The sequence below is a fragment of the Sorex fumeus genome, unplaced genomic scaffold, assembly GCF_029834395.1.
Source record: "Sorex fumeus unplaced genomic scaffold, SorFum_2.1 ptg000086l, whole genome shotgun sequence".
Taxonomy (NCBI): domain Eukaryota; kingdom Metazoa; phylum Chordata; class Mammalia; order Eulipotyphla; family Soricidae; genus Sorex; species Sorex fumeus.
In genome coordinates this window covers 33,070,301-33,096,926 of record NW_026606143.1, presented here as the reverse complement: position 1 = coordinate 33,096,926, position 26,626 = coordinate 33,070,301, and the positions used below count along the sequence as shown (strand labels likewise).

Sequence of the window (26,626 nt, the reverse complement as noted above, 5' to 3'; positions counted from 1 at the left end):
TATAGCAAGACCTCAAACCATGATTACAAACCGTTGTGGAAACAGCATTTCTACCATGAATCCAAATGACAGTGAGACTCCCCACTCTCCACCCATAGGTCTTTTCACTTATTGATAGTGTTACCCCCCCCCCCCCCAGAATGAAAGGAAAGGGGTCTCTGAGCTCTTGAAATTTCTCTCACACATCCAGTGAACTTTTCTCACTGACTAGGCCTGAGGTTCTCAGTCAAAATCAGTGAACGCCAACGTATCTTACACATGACTTCTACCATTTGCCTACCTGGCTACCCAGGCCATGACAGATGCAACGACACTGACAAAACTCAAGCTCTTCCCAACAGAAAGAGGAGGTCCACTAGTATTACAAGGTAGACACTGAAGTCATGAATTCAATCATCTGCCCTGTGTAGTATCAGAAAGAGTGTTTTATGTTTCTCTGAGAGGATGCTTGGGTTGATGATCCTGTGTGATCACGAAAATTTCAAGTTCTGCGATAAGTACTCTGTTAAGAAGCCAAGAACACACGCCAGGAGTGATTCCTGAATGCAGGACTAGCTGGGCGTTGCCAGATGTGGTCCAAACAAACAAAAGGAAAGGGACAAAAAAGCCCAGAACTTGAAATGACACATTTTCAAAATTCCCAGCCAAAATGGTTAAAATGGTGTTGAAAGTAGCTTAGCTTTTAAAGTAGTAAGTGTCAGTGACCAGGAAAATTCAGTTCAGCCATGCTTGCACTTCGAGTATCCATCACTGGGTCTTAGGAAATGGAGGGTGAAAGAAATGGGAGAATAAAAGAAAAAGCCATTCAGAGAGAAGTAATGGCTTCCGGGGAGTGATACTTGAGCACAGAGGCAGCACTAAGAGTAAGCCCTGAACACTGCTGGGTGTCACTCAAAAACCAAAAGAAAAGGAAGGTTAATGTATGCTCTGGTATGATTGGAATAAGTAGGGGACTCTAAGAGAGCACATTCAAGAGGCACCTAACATCAGGAAGGCTTCCTGGAAGAGATGATACCTAAAACAACCCCTTCAAATTTTAGTACTTTAGCAAATTCCTAAACCATGAAAGAAACTTTTGGGGAATGGGAAAGATTTTATTCTCACACATTTTTTTGGGGGGGTGTACTGCTATACATGATGGAATTTATACCAATGGTTATTTTTGCTAATTTACTTGGGAATCTTGGTCTCTTTGATGCGTGGTTGTTCTTGAAAAAATAAAAGACAAAAACCTGTCATTTAGCATCTCAAAGCTAAGCTAGACATTTTCACCTCATAGTTCTATTGGGTTTGAAGAGAATATTTCCTGTGGGAGCCACATTGTTAACTATGACAGACCTTTGCTAGAAGGGCACCTCAACTTTTTATGGCTTTAAATGTCATCTAGTGAAGCAATTTTGTAGTGTGAGTTAGGTCAAATTTTTGTACTTTACTTTCTGTAAAAGTTCATTTTGTTCAGCCACCTTTGCTTAATTAGAGTCACCAACTTGAAATACTTAATTCAGAACCTTACTCTTACTCAAATTACAAGATATTTTGCCTTGTTGAATAGAAAGCTTGAATAAGAGATCATGTACTGGGTAATCAGTTGGTTAAATTGATACTGTGAGTAGAGGCCCCGGGAAGCTGAAAACAAGATGCATAAAGGCAGAGAGGCAGGAGGAATTTGACCTTGAACTGCTCTTGAAGCTTCTTCACCTCATTTCTCTTTTCTCTTTTTTCTCCTTCCTCACTAATATCCATCCCCAGTGCCCGTGTTTTTCTAGTTGGGAAAATGGAAAAATACTTTCTTTGTTACCTATGCTGATATTCCTCTCACATCACTGCAATAGTCAACTCTTCTCCTTTTGAGATGAAGAAATTCAGAAAAAAGCAGACCTCGCTCATATAAGGTTTGCCAAAGGAAAAAAATTAAATTAATATGGAGTTGGTGTCTGGAGTTGGTGTTAATTGTTTGACATCCCTTTAGAAAATGCTCTCCCCAAATTGGGATAATTTTCAGATGCCTGTTGACAAATGCTTCATTGGGAATTAGGTGAAGAATCAGGGAAACATTTTTGATTTTTCCTATTCAAGGTAATTTAGCGTATTTCCTTCTCTGCAGGTCATCTGAATGCAGTTCAGAGCCATAGTTGCCCTGAGTTTTATATATTTGTCAGCTTCATTTTCCTAGCATAGATGGTTTGTTGTGTAGCAGCTGCAGAATAAGCCAGCAAGTCCGTTTTAGTAAAACTGAGTGAGGACTGGGTGATAGCCAGTTTTTTCTTCTTTGAAAGAAACCCAGCAACATCTCTGTAGCCAGAAACCTAAATATCCAAAAGATTCAGTCCCAGGAGACAGCTCCTTCTCTTGTTATCTGTTGAATGTCTCAAATTTTGATTTAAAAAAGTTATACTGATTTCATGAAATAAATTGGAATGATTTTATCTCTTTCTGTTGTTTGGAATAAATAAAGCACTTGGATCTCAAAGTTAGCTATATACTCTAGTCACCCAAGGAATTGAAAAATAATATGGCTAGACCTGAGTCATACTCACACCGATTCTGATGGACCCCTGGGGACTTTTCAAGTTCTCCAGTGGTGATAACATGCAGCCAAAGATGGGAATCATTGGTTTAGATAACAATAAAACTATTTGCTCTTGAAAATTGAAATAGAGCTCTGCTGTAAAGTCTCTTGGAATCAGTGCCCTCCTCAAGTTTTCTACTTCTTATGAATACATTTTGATCATTTCTAATTTCCAAGGAAATCCTCCATTTAACTAGATTGTAAAAACACTATGCCATAGACCTCAATAGTGTATTATTTATGTATAATCCTTATATTTATTTATTTATTTTATATCTTGATCTTCTTCCTAATCATCAGTCTTGTGAATTTGTTTTTCTTTTTTCACTTATCTTTAATCAGAATCACGAGCTTCTCAATTTTATTGCTTCTTTTATTTATTTCCTGTAGTTTTGTTGTTATTTTGGCAGAGGAGAGGTTAAGGCCGCATGAGTGGTGCTCAGGGTATACTCCTGGCTCTTTGTTCAGGGATCACTCCTGCCTGGAACTGGGGGGACCCTATGTGGTGTCAAGGATCTAACTCGGGTCTAGTTTGGTGCATTCAAGGTGAGCACCTTACCCATTTCACTGTCTCTCCAGCGCAGGTTCTTTTAAAGATGATTCACCTTTTAGACTTTCATCTTTGCTTTCAGTTTTCTCTGTCAGTGATTCAGTTTCTATTTCATCTGATGGATTTTACTGTTATTTTTCTAACTTTTTAATTTAAGTGTTGTGGAGCCACACCCAGAAGTGCTCAGGGGCTCAGTGGCCACCAGGTCCCTACCTGGCCATTTTGAGGGTTAGGCCATGCAGTGCCTAGGAGCTAACCCTGAGCTTGATGCATGCATGCCTGGCACTTGAGTGACATCCCTTGTGCCCTTTTATCTAATTTCTTAGTTTTTGTCTGGGGGGGCACACTCTTAGGGGCTCAAGGCATACTTCCAACTCTGAGCTTAGGGGTCATTCCCAGCGATGCTCAGGGGACCATAAGATGCTGGGATTGACCCCGAGCAAGCTGCGTACAAGGCAACTGCCCTACCCACTGTACTGTCTCTCCAGTCCCTGTTGAACAACTTTGGAGACTGTATCATGAGAGAAAACAGCCTCCTGCTGCACTCTGCACTTACTCCGAGGAAGGTCAGCTACTGTGCCAAAAGAACACTCAGATGCCCTGAGGACAAGGAACTGAAATGTTGGATCTGCCAGTTCTAGGAGGCAGCAATCCTGGAAATGGAGCCTCTAGCCCCAGCCAAGCTTTCAGATAACTGCAGTTCTGGCTAATGGTTTGCCACTCCTGGCCCTTAGACCAGAACAGCCCATTTCAGCTTCACTCAAATTGCTGACCCACAGAAATTTTAAAATACTAAAGCTTATAGTTTAAAGTCCCTGGGTATTGGCATAATTCATCACATTGCAGAAGGCAACCTGTATATTTAGACAGATATCCTTAAAAAATATAAGGAAAAATTTTAATATATAACCAATGAATTAAATTTGCTGGATATACAAATAACTTTGCATCTTACAAAGAGAGAGCATAATTAATTTTTCACACAAACAAGCATTTATGAGAATCAATCAGGCACTTACTTTAAAAGAACTCCTTAACAGGGTCCGGCGAGATAGTACAGTAGGTAGGGTACTTGCCTTGACCCAGGTTTATTCCTGGCATCCCATATGGTCCTGAGCACCACCAGGTATGATTTCTGAGTGCAGAATCAGGAGTCACCCCTGAGTATTGCTGTCTGTGCCTCCCCCACCCCAAACAAACAAAACAGAACAAAACAAACAAAAAAGTCCTTAACAAATTCAAAACAATAAGCATTTCAGGTTTTGCATATGGGAGGGATCCATCCCTGGCATAGCATGGGTCTATGAGCACATGGAGAACGATGCCACAACACCACAGCAGAAGTAATCTCTGAGTACCGCAGGGGGTGACCCCCAAACCGAACAACAGAAACATTTCCTGGAATGCATTTTCAATCATAAGCCCAAAAATTTGCAATAAATAAGAAGAGCATGATTTCAATAACTCAAGACCCTTGGAAAAGAAATGTTCCACTCTTAATAAACATTGGCTCAAAGGGGAACTTAAAAGTAAAATCACAAGTTCAATGGGAGGCTCCATGGAAACTAAAATTAGAATGAATAGTCTGAAATGCCTTTATTGTTAAAGAGAGAAGAGATGCCTGAAAGACTGTGTTTATCTTAAGAAATTAGATTTTTAAAAGTGGCCCCCAAACAAGGAAACAAAGCTGCTCAGCATCCCTTCTACTTTTTTGTTCTGTTCAACAGAACTAAGCCCAGTTCGCATTCAAGAGGTAGCCAATGAGCCTTTAGCTTTTAGAGGGAATCAATAGCAAATGAATGTGTCGATATTATTTTGCAGCAATAATTCTGTCTGCACATTTAACGGTTATGTTTTTAAGCAACTATATTGAATTCGAGAGCTGTGTCTTATGGGCCTGGAGATGGTACAGCAGCTAGGGTGCTTTCCTACTGGGTTTGGTCCCCAGGACTCTATGGCCTCCCCAGCCCTTCCAGGTTTGCCCTTGGAGGATCTCTTCTGCCCAGTTCTGCTGAGGTGACCCTCAAGCCCTGATTTTTATTTCACAAACTCTAGAACCTGGGCTGGTGTGATAGCACAGCAGGTAGGGCATTTGCCTTGCACGTGGCCGACCTGGGTTTGATTCCTCTGTCCCTCTTGGAGCATCCAGCAAGCTACCGAGAGTATCCCATCCACATGGCAGAGCCTGGCAAGCTCCCTGTGGCGTATTCATATGCCAAAAACACTAACAACAAGTCTCACAATGGAGACGTTACTGATGCCTGCTCGAGCAAATTGATGAACAACTGGAGGACAGTGCTACTATAGAACCTGTTTTTGGGTATTTAATGGGGGAACTTAACCCTTTCCCATGTACCATTCACATTTAGAACCACAACAGATATTTTGACAAATTCCTTTCTCTTCAACTTTTCTATTTATTTCACTTTGTTTCATCCTTTTCCTTTTAGCCGTTCCGGTATAGTTGTCATTTTTATAGTTTCTCGCTGGCACTTTCACTGTGCTTCCCAGATCTTTGTGGTTATTTTCCCATTCCTGACATTTATAGTACTTAATGTCTGTGTGTATATTTCTCTAATAGCTATAACTTTATTGTTCCACTATTACCCTCTTTCTTTTATAGTACAGTAAATGGATTCGTTTTCACACTTTCCATGTATGTCCCCCATTCAGATGAGATTTGTACAGAAAATTTTCCTTCCTCAACTCCCCTGCAAATCCAACTATTGCTCATGCATATTTTTAGCTTTAAGCATTATTAGATTTTCCTTCGTAGGTATGTCTTTTTATTTTTAGCATCCTTCCCGGGTGCTTAAATGCAGGCAAGGTTCATTGTTCACATCTGTATTCATTCCTGTTGGATTTTCCCTAACTTCAGATCTTTTTCCTGTTACTGCTATTTGTTAGTTAGATGTTTTCTTGAGTATTTTCCCTATGAGGCATGAAGGTATTATATTTTTGAATGCAAGTTCCTTGGATACTGGAACTTAATATTCTTTACTTCTGTGTGTGGTTTTCTTTTTTACCTAAAACTTTGTCTAACCCAAAATAATATGCTTACTGTTTATGTGGCATTATTTATTTGTTTCTTCCTTCCATCCTACAAAAGGTCTACCAGTCTTTTATATCACCATATAGAATTCTTGAATCACTGACTTTTGTTCTTCCTCTGTTCTTGACCTCTCTCTAATGGCATGTGAGCAGATGCCTAGGCTTATTATTTTCCCTTTATAACTTGTCATTTTTTTTTATGTTTTGTTTTGTTTGTTTTGGAGTCATACCCGATGGTGCTCAGGGCCTACTCCTGGTTCTGTGCTCAGGGATCACTCCTGGCAGATTCAGGGGACACTATGGGGTTCAAGGGATCAAACCCTGGTCATCCATGTACTAGGCGAGCAACTCCCTGCAAGCTCTCTGTCCCTGTAACTTGTTCTTTCGATCTGGCCATTTCTAAGACTTTCCCTGAGGCTTTTTCCTGCCTTTCCCCATAAGTTGTACAAAGGAGGCCTAAGCTCCTTCAAACTTCAAACTGAGGTCTTTTTTTAACCACAGAAAATTCCCGAGTCTCTTATTTCTGTAATTATTGCCTTTTCTCCATCTGTTTCTTTTTCCTGATTCTGGAATGCTTATTATTGGCACATCATTTTCTTGGCTCGCAACTCTAATTTCTTACTCATTCTTTCTTGATTGCCATCATATTGCCTTTTGTCGGTGTCAGTGATTTTCATCTCCTTGCCCTTTGAGGTGAGTGAGTTGAAAAAAATCACGAGAAATTCCGCGAACATTTTAAGATGGAACTTTGCGTTCTTTATGTTTCTTTAGTCATTTTAATATTAAATATGGTCATTGAAAATAATTTTAAGAAGTCAATTCTCCTCTGTCTCCTCCAGCCAGCAGCCCATCTGGGGACAGGACATGAGCAAATTTGCTTGGTCTGTCTCTTTCCCTGGTAGCTGGATCTCCTGCAGTGCTAGGGTTATTTCTATTTTCTGTTTACTGCTTAAGCTTCTCCCTAGTTGGAGCTGCAATAGTTTCTTCTTCTGCATCAAGAGTGTGAGAGATGAAATCTTTCTGTGCTTAAGTGCCCCTAAGTGCCAGTGATAGTGTACTTTAGCAAGAATTTCTGCTCCCCTTTACCTAGTAAGAGCCAATTCCGACTCCCCAGCCAGACCACACGCAAGCTCTAAAGCTGTGTGTCTCAACCTTTTTCTGGTCCTGGTGCGCTTCTGAACCTTTTTCCTTCATTTGGGCCCCCTAGTCTTACACAATTTTCCCTTGTGACCCCCTTGACTATCCTGGGAACCCACAGAGGCCTAAAGAGGGTTTCCCTTTCAGGGGGATGACTCCACTCTTGAGTGTTCTTCCTTCAGGGTACTCTGGACTTGCTTATCTAGCCCTTTGAGACCTGGTTCCAAGGCCACTGCACTCACTCCTCCGGCTTCCTCATCCTAGCCAGCTGGAGAGTGTTTGATGCTCCTTCCCCTTGGCTCTAAGTCCGGTTAGAGCCACACCTTCTATTTATTTTTTTCAGAGCTTACTCAATATTTCTTTGGAGGAAGGTGTTAATTATCGCAGTTTTATGACATTTAGAGTCCTTGGATAGATTTAGGAGAATCATGTGACATTTTTCTTTGTAATTGTCAATATTCACAATACAATAGAAACTGTACTCCTTGGGAGTCATTTATAATTATGATGCAAGAATATGTATTTAATAAAATAGCATCTCATAAATACAGAGGCAAGTAGGTTCCATGATTTTTTAAAAGTTGTCTTAGAGGAAATTTAAAAAGATGTTTATAGTTTACTGCAGTAAACACTGTTCATAACAAGCTTCCATGGTTTTCTGATCTACCACAGTCACATCTACTATCATTCATATTCTTTTTTTAAATTTACTTTTTTGTTTTTTTTAATTAGTGAAACACCATGAGGTACAGTTATAGACTTACAAATTTTGTGCTTGGGTTTCAGTTATACAATGATCAAGTACCCATCCCTCCACCAGCGCCCATCCTCCACCACCATGGGTCCCAGCATCCCTCCCACCCCCCATGCCCCCCATCCCACCCTGCCTCTGTGGCAGGGCAGTCCCTTTTGTTCTTCTCTCTCCTTTTGGGTCCTGTGGTTTGTAAGAGAGGCATTGAGTGGCAATCATGTTTGGTCTAGAGTTTACTTTCAGCATGCTTCTCCCATCCTGGGAGGATCCTCCCAACACCCTTTATTTGGTGCTCTCTTCTCTATCTGAGCTTCCTTTTCCCCTAGCACGTGTGGCTGGCCTCCAAGTCATGGAGCAAAATTCCTGGTACTAATCTCGGCTATTCCTGGGTGTTAGTCTCCCATTTTGTTGCTTTATGTTCCCCAGATAAATGCAATCTTTCTGTTTCTATCCCGCTCTTTCTGACTCATTTCGCTTAACATGATACTCTCCATGTAGTACCACTCGTATGTGAATTTCATGACTTCATCTTTTCTAACAGCTACATAGTACTCCATTGTGTAAATGTACCAAAGTTTCTTTAACCAGTCATCTGTTCTCGGGCACTCCGGTTTTTTCATCTGCACTTGTTTGTTCATTGCAGCACTCTTTAAATTATTTTTAATCGAATCACCGTGAGATACAGTTGCAAGCTTTTATATCTGAGTTTCAATCATACAATGATCAAACACCCATCTCTCCACCAGTGCACATTCTCCACAACCACAGTATCCTCCCTGCCTCCGCCTTTCCAGCCCTCCCCCTGCCTCTGTGGCAGACAATTTCCCCTATACTCTCTCTCTATTTTGGGGCATTAGGGTTTGTGATACAGATACTGAGAGGTTATCACGTTTGGTCCTATATCTACTTTCAGCACTCATCTCCCATCCCCAGTGATTCCTCTAACCATCATTGTCTTAGTGATCCCTTCTCTATTCCAGCTGCCTTCTCTCCCAGTTCATGAGACAGGCTTCCAACTATGGGGCAATATTCCTGGCCCTTGTGTCTACTGTCCTTGACACCCTCTATTTTCATAACTAGCTCACACTCTCCAAGTCTGGTGTAAATAAGATTATATGAATGACTCTATCCACCAACTGCCCCCCGGCACCATGTAATCCCATCAACGGCCAAGACTCAGAGACTATAAAACTCAGCTCCTAGAAGCGCGGCTGTGAGTGGCCATGCAACATCTTATTTTTTTTTTATTTGCTGAAATTTGGTTTTATTTTTTATTTTTACAGAGTTGTTCACAATAATTTATTTTATTTTATTTTTTTCATTTTTTTTATTAGTGAAACACCATGAGGTACAGTTGTAGATTTACAATTTTTTGTGCTTGGGTTTAGATTATACAATGATCAGATACCCATCCCTCCACCAGTGCCCATTTTCCACCACCATGGATAATATCCCCCCCACCCCCATCCCCCCATCTCCCCCTGCCTCAGTGGCAGGGCAAACCCCTGTGTTCTCTCTCTCCTTTTGGGTGTTGTGGTCTGCAAAAGAGGCATTGAGTGGCAAACATGTTCAGTCCATAGTCTACTTTCGACATGCATCTCCCCTCCTGGGCAACATCTTATTATCTCATTCTTGCTTTGGACAAGCTGGCAGGCTACTGAATGTAACCTGCCCACACAGCAGAGTCTGGCAAACTCCCCGTGGTGTACCCAATATGCCAAATACCAGTAACAATGATGGGTCTCATTCTCCTAACCCTGAAAGAACCTTTTGGCTCTTTTTAAAATCTCAGGACTAGGACGAAGGAGACGTTACTGGTGCCTGCTCGAGGCAATCGATGAATGAATCTATAAAAAGATATAAACGTATGGGACCTTGAAATTAGAACTAGCATGGATCATAATAAGAAGTGTGTGTTAAAAGTCTCCCATGATTTTATGCACTTGAATTCCAAAGTAGCCCCTGTGGTAAGTATGGAAGTTATCATCGCCATTTTATAGATGAGGGAACTACAACTCATGAAATTTGACTGAGTTTTCTAAGGACCCAGAGATAATAGTGAAGTTGGACTAAAACTACTGTACCTCCACTTGCTTAGTATTTGTTTGTTTCCGGTTCCCCTCAGACCACATTACATTGACAAAGATTTCTGGATTCCCTAAGTTATGTGTTGTATGTAATATATTTAAACTGTTTCTTTTCTATTAATTTGAAAAAATTAAAGTATATATAAATACTACGATAGCGAGTATAAGGTAATAAGATTGTTTTATGTAGTTTAAATTCTAATAAAAGAATTTAAAAATAATTTGAAAAAGATAACAATAACTAGAATATATATATTATTCCCTGAAGGTAGTTTTCTGAAAGATGTCATACCTTGGGATCAATGAGTACTTAAAATTTTGTCTTTGCAATATATTTATGTATATATATGTGTGTGTGTGTGTGTATTTAAAAATAATCACAGTGGTCTTTAATTGCAAAAGAAATATACTGGCTCATTTCCCTACAGCACAACACTGAAAAAAATGTTTGTTTTGTCTTAGAGTTTAGTTGTATAAAAATAAGCAAATCAATAGCTATTATAAAGATCGTATATTTAATCTGAACCCAGTTCTTTCTTGGTGCTAATGCTGCTTTTAAAAAGTGTCATGGACACTTGGAGGCCAGCCACACGTGCTAGGGGAAAAGGAATCTCAGATAGAGAAGAGAGCACCAAATAAAGGGTGTTGGCTGGGGCTGGAGTGATAGCACAGCGGGTAGGGCGTTTTGCCTTGCACGCGGCCAACCCGGGTTTGATTCCCAGCATCCCATATGGTCCCCGAGCACTGCCAGGAGTAATTCCTGAGTGCAGAGCCAGGAGTAACACCTGTGCATCACCAGGTGTGACCCAAAAAGCAAAATAAATAAATAAAGGGTGTTGGGAGGATCCTCCCAGGGTGGGAGAAGCATGCTAAAAGTAGACTATAGACCAAACACGATTGCCACTCAATGGCTCTCTTGAAAACCACAGGACTCAAAAGAAGAGAGAGAACAAACGGGAATGCCCTGCCACAGAGGCAGGGTGGGATGGGGGGTTGGGGGGTGGGAGGGATGCTGGAACCCGTGGTGGTGGAGGATGGGCGCTGGTGGAGGGATGGGTACTCGATCATTGTATAACTGAAACCCAAGCACAAAAATTTTTAAGTCTATAACTGTACCTCATGGTGTTTCACTAATAAAAAAAATGTAAATGATGGAGAATGGGCACTGGTGGAGGGATGGGTACTGGATCATTGTATAACTGAAACCCAAGCACAAAAATTTGTAAGTCTACAACTGTACCTCATGGTGTTGCACTAATAAATTTTTTTAAAAAAATTGAAGATAAAAAAGTGTCATGGACAACTTTGTAAATGTTTATCTCATGGTGATTTAATAAAAATAATTTAAGTGTCATCTCAGGTCCAAAAAAAAATAGTACTCGAGGTAAGACACGTGCACTGCATTTGTTTGATCACAGGTCCCTGGCACTACATATGGTTCCTCACGCACTGCCAGGAATAACCCCTGAGTACTGCCAGATGTGGACCCAACCCCATAACCCCAAAAAAGAATTTGTAAAAAGTATTGTCTCATACCCAGTAGTGTATTAAAGATAGGAACTAATTCATACGGGCTGGCCAATGAAGAGCTGGACTATCTCAGTACCTGGTATGATTGTACCAGCTGACCTGGCCTTGCTGGAATACCTTCCTCTCTCTGCATCCTGACATGTCCATTCTCTCATTCTATTTGGGAAGGGACACAGGGGCAGCCCGTCTTTGCAAATTGAGGGAATCGACTGGAGAGGTTAAATGCAGAATGAGAGCTCAATTCAGTATTCCTTCTTGGTCGGAGCAACTCTCTTTCCTTTTTTTTTTTTCCAGTGTTAGTAATCCAACCCAGGGCATCCCACATGCAAGGTGAGTGTTCCACTGCTGAGCCACCTCCCTGGTCCTGAAGTTACCTTACTTCCTTTTTGGTGTTCTAGTGGTAGTGACTTTCTAATGACTTTCACTTTTTGTTTTGGAAGCAAATAGTTTTTATTCGAGGAGAAAGAAAGATGTAACGGGAGAGAAGAAGAGGAACATGTACTCAAGAGAGAAAACAGAGGTTTCTCCAGAGTGGAAAAAACTCTGATAGAAAGAGAGAGTTAGAGAGTTAGAGATAGAAAGAGAGAGTTAGAGAGAGATACGTGTTCAAGAGAGTGAGAACATGGGCTTGGAAGTGACTTCCATTATTTTTTAAAAGCAAAATTAGGAGCCGGAGAGATAGTACAGTGGGTGAGGCACTTGCCTTGTACTCAGCTGACCCAGATTCAATCCTCAGCACCCTATATGATCCTCTGAGTACCACGAGGAGTGATCCCTAAGACAGATCCAGGAGTAAACCCTGAGCACCACCAAGTATGCCCCTCCCCCATTATGCTTACACCATGATTTACAGTAGTTTTTGTTAATTTGATGTCTTAGGAATACAATGTCACAACACTGCACAACACTGCAACTGCCACCAGTGTTAACGTCCCTCCACCACCCATCCTAGTTCCCTTCTCATCCTCTGTCCCGTCTTAGAGGACAGGGTTCTCTAAGGACAAACTCAGTTAACCTCTTTTCAAGGGAGAAAGCCCAGCTGAGAGTCACCATTTTGGAACGGACCATTTGGACCAAGTCCTTTCAGAGAAAACTTTCAGTTTCCTGCCCCAAGCAAAGGGACCGCCTGTTGTTCCCTTGCAGGAAATATTTCCTCTGTGAGATCCCACAAGCCAGTGGGCAGATTATTCCCCACTGGAAGGACTGGCTCTGACTTTTGATTCCATTTACACAGGGGTTGTAAGTACAAAGCTTTACTTGAATCATACTTACAAATCTTTCACCTTCCTCTTCCCACAGAATGGTCTCCCTTCAGGAAGCAACCCATACGTTTTTAATGGTGACTTTGTAGACCGAGGAAGAAATTCTATGGAGGTCCTCATGATCCTCTTTGTGAGTTTTCTTGTTTACCCCAATGCCGTGCACCTGAACAGAGGGAACCATGAAGATTTTATGATGAATATGAGGTAACCTTAGGCCTTTAGATGTTCTCTTCTCGAAAATTCTATTATGTTACATTCCTAGCTGAGAGATAGACATGACTGTAGAGAAGTTAGGACTAGGGGAAGCTCAGGGAAGAACTCAATTCTTAACTCTTTTTTTCCATCCCTTGTCTATGAGTGAGTACATATTTCTCTGAATTCCACTTCCTTTGTTTTCTTGAGGTCTCTGCTTCCTTTTTCCTTCTATGCTATCTCTTCCTCCTCTGCCTCCCCCTCTCAGGCCAAAGTGTATACTGGGTGTAAACTTGGTAGGTGGGTGTGAAGGTGAAGATGGGATCATTCTGCTGCTACTCTTTTGGCTTCTCAGATGTTGTCTTCGAAACTGGCACTGTGTTTTGCAGTGGTGTGCGTGTTTTTGTATACATGGTGCTTGCTGCTGGCATGACTATTCGTAAGCGCATTTGTGAACAGCTGTAATGTAGCTTTTCAACGATCTGACTCACCGGAGATTTGAGTACTAAAAATTGGCAAAATGGTTTCCCAATTTCTGCTGAAAGGCACAGCCGGTGCCTTGCCGATGTTCCCCAGCCCTTCTTTCTTCCTTCTGGCCACATACCCATCCCCCCTTACTTGAACAATTCCTCCTTTTTATTTTCTTTTTTTTTGCTTTTTTGGGTCACGCCCGGCAATGCACAGGGGTTAATCCTGGCTCTGCACTCAGGAGTTACTCCTGGCAATGCTCAGGGGACCATATAGGATGCTGGGAATCAAACCCGGGTCGGTCGTGTGCAAGGCAGACACCCTACCCGCTGTGCTATTGCTCCAGCCCCCCCTCCTTTTCGTTTTTGTTCTTTCCCCTAACTTTTCTCCCCTTTCCCTTCCTTCCTCTCTTTTCGTTGCTATCGTCATGATGACCAAGTGTCTCCCTCACACAGGGCTGTGATGCTCACAACTCTGGGTTGCCCAGGCTTGCACAGCAGGCCACAGTACTCACCACGGGCTGTTCTTATTTCATTGTATGCACGGGCACATTCTGGCTCTTCTGGTTGGAGTGTTGTCCAGGTATTGCTATGGTGGCTATTATGAAGGGAGAGGAGCATCTCGACCCCAAGTAAATTTATTAAAAGTAAATTTACTACACGAGAGCACACTGGGCCAGAGAGATAGCACAATGATAAGGTCCTGCCTTGCTTGTGGCTGTCTGGGTTCAATCCCTGGGTATCATGTTTGATGCCCTGAGCACTCCTAGGAGTGATCCCTGAGCCCGGAGCCTTGAGCATCACTGGGTGTGGTCCAAACACCAAAGATAGAGAGTGTTCTAGTCAGAATGGCAAAGTTAGAGACCTCCAGGGAAAGACCCGCTTAACACAGTACCAGGGAGTCTTTTATTACATCTCTGGACTGTGTAGACAGGAGTTTCTTCTTTCTACAGGTGAGTTCATCCTGGGAGGTAGGGGAGCAGGAGGCACATAGCCAATTCTGGCAGTGAGTTGGATACAAAAGTGTGCTGAGCCCCACGCATGCTAGGGGAAAAGACAGTCTAGATAGAGAAGGGAGAACCGAAAAAAGGTGTTGGGAGGATCCTCCCAGGATGGGAGATGCATGCTGAAAGTAGACTATATACCTAACATGATTGCCACTCAATGCCTCTCTTGCAAACCACAGCACCCAAAAGGAGAGAGAGAACAAAAGGGAATGCCCTGACACAGAGGCAGGGGGGGATGGGGGGATGGGGGTTGGAAGGGATACTGGGATTAATGGTGGTGGAAAATAGGCACTGGTGGAGGGATGGGTACTCAAACATTGTATAATTGAAACCCAAGCACAAAAATTTGTAAGTCTACAACTGTACCTCATGGTGTTTCACTAATAAAATTCTTTTTAAAAAATGTGCTGAGCCGATCACAGAAGGGAGTGAGATGCATATAAACTAATTTGAGCCTCTCCCGGGAAGAGAGTGGCCAGGCTAATGCCAGGACTAGAGCAGCAGAGTTGAACGGCACTGTCCTAGGCACTGTAGGGGTAGCACAGCTGGTGGTACGAGCAGGGTGAGTCCCAATCTCTCAGGCACTTTGGATATGGGAATTAAGCTGGGCATCTTTTGCGGGGGGTTATGCCTGCATCCCTACAGAATATGTACTCTCCAGGTGATGCCCTTCCCAGCCATGGTGCTCACACATGGTTTAAAGGTGCTCTCTAGGGGCTGGAGCAATAACACAGCGGGTAGGGCATTTGCCTTGCATGCGGCTGACCCGGGTTTGATTCCCAGCATCCCATATGGTCCCCTGAGCACCACCAGGAGTAATTCCTGAGTGCATGAACCAGGAGTAACCCCTGTGCATCGCTGGGTATGACCCCCCCCCAAAAAAAAGGTGCTCACTAGTCTCACCCCTTTCATTGCTGGGCTGGCAGGGTGGCTGGGATTCTCTTGTGGCACCAGGGAGGACAGAGTATAGGGCTATGAGGCTCAAACAGCAGGGCTGCCAACACTGCCTGGGGATTGAATCCAAGACCTTTCGCTTGCATGGTCAGTGTTCTCAACCACTGGGTGATGCCCCCAGGTTTCTCCCTTTTGTTAACTTTTCCATTTTTATGAAAATCAGAAACCAGTTTTCTTCAGGACAGAAGAAGACATGACATTTCTTGCGTTTGGTCCTGGGCTTTTAGGCGCCTTGAACAAAGGTCAGCAAATAATTAGAAAACGAATTGAGCAGTTTTGGTAGCTGACATGAGTAGAAAGTTTTCATTCTCATCCTCAAAATTAGAGATAAATGCTAAGACTCTGAAGAAAAAAAAACCCAAGACTATTGTTATCCGGGCCCATTATCCGTGATATCGTTCAATACTTTTGGTTGGGCATGGCGTTTCTCCTTTCATTTGTTCAATTCGCTGATCAGATTTGTGGCTGCAGTGGTTAATGAAGGAGGCTCACAGAGTTGATGCTTGGAAACCAGGATGTGCATTGAGAAGGTTTTTCCAGCGTGATGTGGATCCAACTTATCTGCAGGATGGCATAAGATTTTTCTCTAGAAGTAAGGGGTTAGCTTGGGATCTGTTGGATGGATTGACCAAACAAAAGAGGGCAGTGGCAAGATCATAGAAGAGTGTGTTCTGGTCTTGTGACAAGACTTTACATTTTGCTTCTTTATTCTCCACCCCCACCATCTTTTTCCTTCCTTCATAGCTATTGTGATAACTTGAGGTCACACACTTGGATGTGGGCTTCACACACCTCAGTTTCGGTCCTTACCAGGAGTTGTGCACTTTGGTAGTGGCACCAGGGATCCCAAACAGCACTAGGGTCAGTATCTCACGTGGCAGGTTGCATAGAGCCAGGGCTCCAACACAAGGTTTCTGCCATTGGGCCATCCCCAGGCACGATGTTTTACACTTGAAAAATAAAATTTTATGAGGGTAGGAGCATAGGTGGGGATAGGGGACAGGCTAGTACCTGGTATGTCTGGAGACATAAGAAATGGTTGGATTGTGCAAAGGAATATGGATTCTCTCTCTCTCTCTCTCTCTCTCTCTCTTTTGGATAACACCCAGTAATGCTCAGGGATTACTCCTGGCTTTGCATTCAGGAATTACTCCTGATGGTGCTTGAAGGATCATATGGGATGCCAGGGATTTAACAGAGGTTGGCCGCGTGCAAAGCAAATGCCCTACCCGCTGTACTATTGCCCCGGCCCCTGGATTTTCTTTTTAAGGACCACAGATGATGATTGAAGAGTATCATGAAATTTGTGTTTTCAAATGCAACCAGAAGAGCAATTTGGAGAGGGATAGAAGTGGGTATGGGGAAGCCAATTTGAAAGTAGTTGAGGAGATAGGTAATGGGTTTTCACTTAAACTAGGGTGATGAGGTCCGGGATGCAAAAAAAATTAGGTAGGTTCCAGGCTTCTTTAAGTGATCTGGGCAACTTAAAAAAAGGGAAAATTAAGGATGACTCCCAGCATCTTGGCTTGAGTTTGGGATTTCAAACTAGTATGTGGAACGTGATGAGAGGAAAGATTGGAATGAGAAGGAATGATGAGATCGGTTTGGGGTAAGACAGTTGGACCTGTGTCCTGAGCTCAAAATTAAATGCTGTTTGGAGCTTTTTCCTGCCATCTTGAAAACTGAAGTTCTGTTCAAGGATAATCTTGTCAAGGAAGCAGAGGACCTAGGAGAGAATCTGTAGGAACTCCCCTATTTAAGGCAAGGTGGTAGAGAACATAGAAATGAGATTCAGAAGAGCTGAATAGCAACCTGAATTCCTTTGGTGAATGCACGACTGGATTCGTCTTGGAAAACATATTATGCACTAGAAACTGAGGTGATAGAATTTCCATAGACACCTGGAATGAGTATGCTGTGTTCCAGCTTCTCTATATTGAATGTTAAGAATGTACACACGCACATACACACACATATCCTAAGGCAAGGAGAAATAATTGAACAAAAAATATTCATCATTAAATCTCCCCTAGAGACTGCTATTCAGGCATCAAAATTCCTGACACTTTCTATTAAAACCTTCAATAACATCACATGAAGTCTATCGGAGAGATTTTAAAGAGCCAAGTTGTTATCTTGGAGGCTTCTCTTTGTCTTTCCTCTGCTTCACCCCACCTCACATCATTTACTATAAGCTAGAAGCTGTCTGAGAAATTCTATGTACGTGAAAAGCTCTCTCCCACGTAGCTTTCCCGGCTGTGGTTCAATATTTGCATTTGTGGTCAATGCCCACCACGTATTTAAGTTGTCTCATAATTAAAAAAATTATATTAAAGCACCATGATTTATGGACTGGAGCCATAGCACAGCGGTAGGGCGGTTGCCTTGCATGCAGCCAACCCGACTGACCCAGGTTCAATTGTTCTGCCCCTCTCGGAGAGCCCGGCAAGCTACCGAGAGTATCTTGCCCACAGGGCAAAGCCTAGCAAGCTCCCCGTGACGTATTTGATATGCCAAACACAGTACAACAAGTCTCACAATGGAGACGTTACTGGACCAGCTAGAGCAAATAGATGAGCAAAGGGAGGACAGTGACAGTGACCGTAATTTACAGTTATTCACAGTTGGGTTTTAGATATACAATATTGCATCACTGACTGTACCACCAGTGTCAACTTCCCTCCACCAATGTTCTCAAGTTCGCTCCCATCTACCTCCCCTCCAGCTGGCCCTCTTGACTGGCACCTTTCTAAGTTAAGTTGTTAAAGTTTAGGTCTCTGTCTTCAGTGTTGTTGACTCTGGTTTGGATATTTGGCCGTATCATTCTTTAATACCACCTTTGTACCTTAATCTCCTGACCTGGCCCCCATTGTTTCTCATTTGTCACTTTTCCCCTCCCCTCCCACTCTTTCTTTCCTCTCTGCCCTATACTCTGGGGCCAAGGTTGATCTGGGCATCCTTTCTTTAAGGCATTGCATTCAGTTATTCTAAATACTACATACGACTGTTATGATTCTGACTTATCCTTCTTTTCTGGCTCACTTCTCTTAACATGTCTTCCAGTTCCATGCAAGTTTCTCTGAATTGCATGATTTTATTATTCCTGCCTAGTATTCCATTATACACATATATAATACCACATGAGACCCATCGTTGTTACTGGTATTTGGCATATTGGGTACGCCACGGGGAGTTTGCCAGACTCTGCCGTGTGGGCAGGTTACATTCGGTAGCCTGCCAGTTTGTCCAAAGTAGGAATGAGATAATAAGATGTCATAATAAGATGTCCCGCGCGGTTCTGGGAGCTGGGTTTTATAGTCTCTGAGTCTTGGCCGTTGATGGGATTACACGGCGCCAGGGGGCCAGTTGGTGGGTGTGACCCGCCGCCTACTGGAATTTGGAGGATCTGGGTGGACGATGCTCAGCCCCGATCCAAGTAGGCTTGGAGATCTCAGCCCCGGGACCCGCTTGCCTTTGTTCCTCTGCCAGTACCTTCAGGTGTGTGGAGAGTGGTCTCAGCATGGTGGTGGCTGGTCCTGGAGGTCTTCGGCTGCCAGAGCCCTGGTCGGGGCGGGGAGGAAAGCTCAACCCGCTCCCCTCCAAGGGGCCCCGGCGAGGACAGCCAGGTGCGGGGGCAGGAGGCTGCACATTGATGGTGGGAAATTTACACTGGTGGAGGGATGGGTGCTGGATCATTACATGATTCAAAGAGCCTTGAATATAGCACTTTCTTAAAAATCTCAGGGCTAGGATGAAGGAGACGTTACTGGGGCCTGCTCGAGGCAATCGACGAATAATACCACATCATACACACACACACACACACACACACACACACATATATATATATATATATATATATATATAATACCACATTTTTACGATCCACTTATCTAACATTGGGCATCTAAGTTCATTCCCATTCCTAGCTATTGTGCTGAGGGCTGAAATGAATAATGACGTGCCTGTATTCTTTTGAATGAATGTTTTTCTGTCTTGGGGATAGATGCCCCAAAGTGGAATTACTGGGTCAAAAGGGAGCTCAACACCAAATAAAGGGTGTTGGGAGGATCCTCCCAGGATGGGAGAAGCATGCTGAAAGTAGACTATAGACCAAACATGATTGCCACTCAATGCCTCTTTTGCAAACCACAACACCCAAAAGGAGAGAGAGAACAAAAGGAAATGCCCTGCCATAGAGGCAGAGTGGGATGGGGGGGTGCGGGGGAGGGATACTGGGACCTGTGGGGGTGGAAAATGGGCACTGGTGGAGGGATGGGTATTTGATCATTGTATAATTGAAACCCAAGCACAAAAATTTGTAAGTCTACAACTGTACCTCATGGTGTTTCACTAATAAAAATTTTAAAAAGGAGCTCAATTCTGAGTTTACTGAGTACCTGCCCCCTGTTTTTCAAACTGTTTTATAGAGACTTAGCTCTCTCCCCACTTGTACTGTAAATTCCTTGAAAATGCAGGCAATATGATTGGCCACCTCTGTTCTTTTCCACCGCAGCTAGCAAAGATTTGGGTAAATAATACTTCCAAGTGAAGTCTAGCTCTTTGAGTTCTTGATTCCTGTGATAGTGAGAAGTCAAAAGCTCTCCTTACCACATCACTTATGTAAATAGGGGTTATCAATATTTCATTCAGTACTTTAACACCCCCTGGGGTGTTTTATTTTTCAGGTATGGCTTCACAAAAGAGGTTTTGTTCAAATACAAGGTAAGGTTCATATCTTTATTCTGTTTTTGTTTTGCGTTCTCTTTGCTACTTATACATAGAAGTGAAAGGGGACAAAAAGCTTCAGGAAGGGTGATGGCTGATGGGTGAAGGAATCAGAGTCCATGCAAGTCAAAATAAAAGCAGCCCAACTAGCCCTGGCTGTGGTAGGGACCTGATTTTCTTCCTTGCTGAAACCAAGCCTTTTTATCGTCACTATTGTGTGGTTTTCAACATGGATATAAATATCCACAATTTTTTGGAAGGTACCCAAAATGTGTTTTTCTCAGGGAAATGACTGTCCTGAAGGGTGGTTTTTAAGTCCCAATTCCCTCTGCCAAGAGGCAGGGCACACCTGGGGTTGGGAGATGAGGGGGGTGGGCTTGGGGGGATGAGTAGGTGGGGCAGTGAAGCACCTGGGGAAGTCTTCGTGTGGCTAGGAAGGCAAAGGGAGGAAGGAGGGAAGTGGAGACCAAACCTCCATCATGGTTTCTATGGGGACCAAATGGGCAAAACAGTGAAAGCAAGTTTAGGATTGGCTAGTTGAATAATTTGGGGGCAGGGAGGAGGTGCAGGTTGCCAGGGGCGGAGAGGAAGGAACTGTCCATCATTGAGGCGACTGGGCAGAAGAATAGTGAGGTGGTTGGAGTGTACCCTCTGGATAGGCTGGTCTTCTTAGGAAAGGCAAGTAATTTAGTAGCACTGTAGCACTGTCTTCCTGTTGTTCGTCGATTTGTTCGAGCGGGTCCAGTAACGTCTCCATTATGAGACTTGTTGTTACTGTTTTTAGCATATCGAATATGTCACGGCTAGCTTGCCAGGCTATGCCATGCGGGCAGGATACTCTTGGTAGCTTGCCGGGTTCTCTGAGAGGGGTGGAGGAATTGAATCTGGGTCGGCTGTGTGCAAGGCAAATGCCCTACCTGCTGTGCTATCGCTCCAGCTCTAAGAATTCATTATTGGGGCTTGAGCGATAGCACAGTGAGTAGGGCGTTTGCCTTGCACGCGGCTGACCCGGGTTTGATTCCCAGCATCCCATATGGTCCCCAAGCACTGCCAGGAGTAATTCCTGAGTACAAAGCAAGAAGTAACCCCTGGGCATCGCTGGGTGTGACCCAAAAAGCAAAAAAGAACATATTAACCCTGGAAGGAGTAGTCTTCAAGATTCACTAGGTAGTAAGATGTCAAATGTATCACAGATACCAAATAAAAAGGCCTGACTGGTGCATGCCAGTTGGTCAGTGATTCCTTGACGACTTCTTTGGGAAGTTATGGAAATTCTTGCTTTGTGTTTGCACATTGGTGCCACTTATTAAACCTGCAACTATCAGAAAAACAAAACTTACTCTAACTCTTGCTTACAGTTACATGGGAAAAAAATTCTTGACATGCTGGAAGACGTCTATACTTGGCTCCCTATTGGCTCCATCATTGACAATGAAATCTTGGTCATACATGGTGGAATATCAGAGTCCACGGACATGAATTTACTCCACCAGTTAGAAAGAAACAAAGTAAGAAAACAAGTTCGGCATGTCTTATCACAGACATTTGTATGGAATTGATAAGTGTTTTAATTTATTGTGCTACATTGGTCTGTGTTTTGGTGGTCGTAACTCCAAAAGAGTATACAGATTTTAAGGAAATATAATTGATTGCATGATAATTAAATGAGAAACACATCTAGAAAAATTTAAATTCATGATGACAGAGGGAAAATGATGAAATACTGGCATTTCAGATTGCTTCTAAAAGTAAAAAATCCTAATTGTTAAAAACTAAAGTCTCCAACAAATGCATTCATATTTGGTAAAATATACATAAACCTAGACTTTGCCATGTTGACCATTTTAAGTGTACAATGAGTGGCACTAAGTATCGCTGTGCAACCATCATCCCTGTCCAGAACTTTCCATCTTTGCACACTGTGACTCTCCCCACTAAACTCTATCACTGAGCCTCCCCCGCTCCAGCCCAGCCAACCCATTCTGCTTCCTGTCTCTATGAACTAGGCTGTGTTAGGTCCCATCTCAAAGTAGGATCTTGTACGATTTCTCTCTGGATTCATCTGATTTACTTTATAACATACTCTAAATGGCTCAGGATAATTTGCTATAAGTATTTTAAGCAGAAATAATCATCTTATATCCAACAGAAGCAGAACTGGACTCTTGTTAGAAGGAACCTTGGAGGGAAGTGGGGATTGGGGACTGTGATATTGGCACGCTTACTCGATGGGGTTGGGACTGGGCCTTGCAGTGACACTGGAGTGGCTTCCTCCTGCACCAGAGCTCAACAGGTGGCCCCAGGGCAGGAAGGGTAGGTGTGCCATAGGGCACGGAATAGTCGCATGCTAGAGTGATTTGGCTGTACACAGTCCCTCAGAACCCTGAACCTTACCCCAGCACGGCCTAACCTCTTCCAACTAATCAAATCAGGTAAGGTCTAGAATTGAAATTTTATTCTATTTTTGATTTGGGGGCCTTACCCAGTGGTGTTCAGGGTTTACTCTTGGCTCTGTGCTCAGGAATCACTCCTAAATGTGATTAGGGGACCATATGGAGTGCTGGGTGTTAAACTCTGATTGGCCACGTCTAAGACAAGTGCCTTACCCTCTGTACTATCTCTCCAGTCCCAAGAGTTAAAATTTAATTTTACACAGAGACAGACATGTGATTTTTTTGGCCTTGAGTGTTTGAGTGTTTGGAGTCTTGTATGCATATATATATATATACATATATATATATATATATGGGCTGGAGCGATAGCACAGCGGGTAGGGTGTTTGCCTTGCACGCAGCCAATATGGCCGACCCGAGTTTGATTCCTCCGCCCCTCTTGGAGAGCCTGCCAAGCTCCCCGTGTCATATTCCATATGCCAAACATAGTAACAAGTGTCACAATGAAGGCGTTACTGGGCCCACTCAAGCAAATCGATGAACAACGGGAGGGCCGTGATATTACTGTGATATATATGTATATATATATATATATATATATGTATAGATAGATAGATAGATAGCCTTTATATAGAGGGGGGGAGAGAATGGCAAGGTAGGGTTTCAATTTCAGTATATCCCACGTCTAGAAAGCTTTCCACCACCTCCAGCAAACTCAGATTACCCTCCAAATGCTCCCAAGTTCCTCCTACACCCCCTCTGTAACAGTTAATAAAATTAAATAAATTCTGGTACTGGTTGTATGCTATCTCTCTCTGTTTCTCTATCACCTTGATGACTTGATGTACAGCCCCACCCCCTCAATCACAGAAATGATTCAATGTTTATTGAATGTTTCCTAAGAGATCTAAGACCAAAGCAGGGCAAGTCTAAGACAAAAACCACAGAAACTTTCAGTGGTGGTTTTACTTACACCCTTGACCTCAACCTTATACAGTGATGACCTCCTGGGTTATGTCTGTTGTTCTAGAGTAATTGCTAATAGCAACCCTCCACTACTCCTACACACACACACACACACACACACACACACACACACACACACTTTTCCTCTGAAAAGTATCCAGGTTGCCACACATTTTAAGGCCACTTGAAATCGAAAGCATCTTTCTCCTATCACCAAATAGTCAAGCTGATAAGGCACTCCATGAAAATGAGATCGCTACTATTCACATAGTGAGTGGCTATGACTCCAGCCAAGAAAAAGGGAACATGATGTTTTTGATGTCAAATACTGGCAAGCACATGCCATGAATGCTTCATTCCGTTCCGTTCCCACCTGCCTTCCTACAGCAGTGCTGATCAGCCATGGAAGGCACTACCAACTGATCAGATTGGAAACTTCCCTTACAGAGTTTAGCCCAAGTATACAGACCACGTTAGGACCAAGACATTGAGGACACGAGGAACAAGGAGCGCTCGTTATGAGCTTAGGGGGTGATCTAATATCGAAAGCCACCTAGGTGTTATCCAAGATATAATTCCCACGAGGCTCTGCCATCAGACCCACCTAGTTAGGGTTGTACTCTGCATCTTTCATTTCCTGGCTGCGTGACTGGGCAAGGTACTAAATGTGACAGGGCTCACTTCCCACCCTTGTATACCAAAGCTGAAAATCTGTACCCTAACGAGTAGCAGGGAGGGTTTCTTCCTAGATGAAGAAAATGACTTTGACTAAGTTGCAACCATAAAACTGTTTACGCTCTCTCCTCTTTTTCCTGCTACTTAAAGGTGAGGTCTGAATTTTAGTCACGAAGAACGAACCATGCTGAGAGGTTTGGGGGCCAGAAATTTTCTTAGAATATCCCAAATTTTATCCCTTAGGGAATCATTAAAGATAGAAAGTTGATTCGGATATTTTTTTCTTCTTGCCCTCCTCCAGTGGAATTGAACAAGAAGCAGAGTAGTACTAAATAGAACTGAACTCCAATGAAAGGACTAGGTGCAAGCTGTGGAAACTCTAACAGATGAAATTTGCAAAGTGGATATTTCAATTCAAGTTTATAGGCCCCCATTTCTAATTCCTTAGGCCTCTCCAGTTTAGGGGTCATCCTACGTCCTGGCTTACACTAATTGTCATGGTATAATTATTAATTAGGGAGGAGAAAACTGGGGGACCCTGAAGACAATCTCCATCCTAGGTTCACTAAGGGAAAAAAGAGTCATAATATATATAATTATATTATGATTAGATATATTACCTAAGACTGGTTTGACTTTCTTCAAACTCACAGCCAAAGGCAGGGACAGCTAATAGAATCCCAGTAGAGAAGGTGGTGTGGTACCATAGGGGTAAGGGCTGAGACAAAGTAGCCAATTGTCAAGGGGCCTTTTGCAGCAACAGAAGCACAAATTCTTTTTTATGATGTCACTGTCACTGTCCTCCCGTTGTTCATTGATTTGCTCAAGTGGGCACCAGTAACATTTCCATTGTGAGGTTGTTGTTACTGTTTTGGGCATACGGAATATGCCACGGGTAGCCTGCCAGGCTCTGCCAAGTGGGCGTGATACTCTCGGTAGCTTGCCGAGCTCTCTGAGAGGGACAGAGGAATCAAACCCGGGCCAGCCATGTGCAAGGCAAATGCCCTACCCGCTTATGATAATTTTTAAAATTTCCAATCACCATGAATTAGAGAGTTACAAAGCTATTCATTGTTAGAAGTTTCAGGCATACAGCCAACACCAATCCCATCACCAGTGTCCATTTCCCTCCACCAATCACTCCAGGGTCCCTCTTGCCCTCAGCCTGCCTCTAGAGTAGTCACTTTCCCCCTCCACCAGTGTCAAGTGTCATAGCGGTCCCTTCTCTAACTTATCCCCCACACCTCCAATCCAGTGGCAAGCTACCTGCTTAGGAACAATTCTCTTGCTCTTTTTGTCCATTGCCTTTTGGGCTTTGTTATTCCCTTACAAAGTTTCTTTGTATCCAAGAAAGATCATCTGTTGAGTATCACCCAACATGATACTCTCTAGATCTATCCACATAGCAGCAAATTTGTGACTTTAACTTTTCTTACTCCCGAGTAGTACTCTACTGTGTATATGTCTGTAGTTTCTTTATCCAGTCATCTGTTATGGGACATTTGGGTTGTTTCCAGATTTTAGCTATTGTGAATAGTGCTATAGTGAACATAGGAGTACAGATGTCTTTTCTGGATTGTGTTTTTGGACCCTTGGGGTATATTATGAGGAGTGGGATTTCTGGGTCATATGGAAGCTCAGTTGCTAGCTTTGTGAATGATGACCACATTCACTTCTGAAATGGTGGATCAGTTGACATTCCCACCAGGACCACAAGTTCTTAATATCCATGTGGTCTCTATGCTGGAGAGAAGGAGAAGGTAGACTGTGACTACACTAATAGTAGCTGGGATGGATGGAATCTCCAGTCATTGCTATGAGATGGGACCTCAAAAAAATATTCAGTATGGATACCTGAAACAAAGTAAAGGCTTCATATCTACTGTAGTTGACTGAATATGTCTAGTTCTGACATTTGTGCTTCTGGGGTCCCTCAAAATTTCTATAGGAACATTTTCCTTGAAGCACAATGTGTCTAGTTGGCAAACCTTCAGATTTTCATTTCGTTAGTTTTGATGTTTCTTTTCATGTACTCCCTTTATAGTTATACGTGGCTCAATGAGGTAAGGGAGGTGGATAACAGTCAGAGAGATAGTATAACAGTTAAGTCTCTTGTTCTGCATACACCTGACTCGAGTTCTATTCCCAGCACCCCATATGGTCCCTTGAGCGTAGAGCCAAGAGTAAGCCCTGAGGACTGCTGGGTGTCACCCAAACTCCAAAACAGAAACAAAACAAAGGTAGTGGATGGGATAGAAAAGGGGTCGATGTGTTTTTCACTGCGTTGAGCTTTCCAAGCATAGTTTT

The 26,626-nt window shown here is 43.0% G+C and overlaps 1 protein-coding gene across 1 annotated transcript in view; it reads left to right on the top strand.

Moving 5' to 3' along the window:
* PPEF1 (protein phosphatase with EF-hand domain 1) overlaps positions 1–26,626 on the top strand; it is a 129,216-nt gene that overhangs the window by 74,233 nt on the left and 28,357 nt on the right. Inside the window, exons 9-11 of the mRNA XM_056131133.1 lie at positions 12,975–13,141; positions 20,246–20,282; positions 21,644–21,793. Of these exons, the coding sequence (XP_055987108.1) occupies positions 12,975–13,141; positions 20,246–20,282; positions 21,644–21,793 (354 nt within the window). The remainder of the gene's footprint in view (positions 1–12,974; positions 13,142–20,245; positions 20,283–21,643; positions 21,794–26,626) is intronic.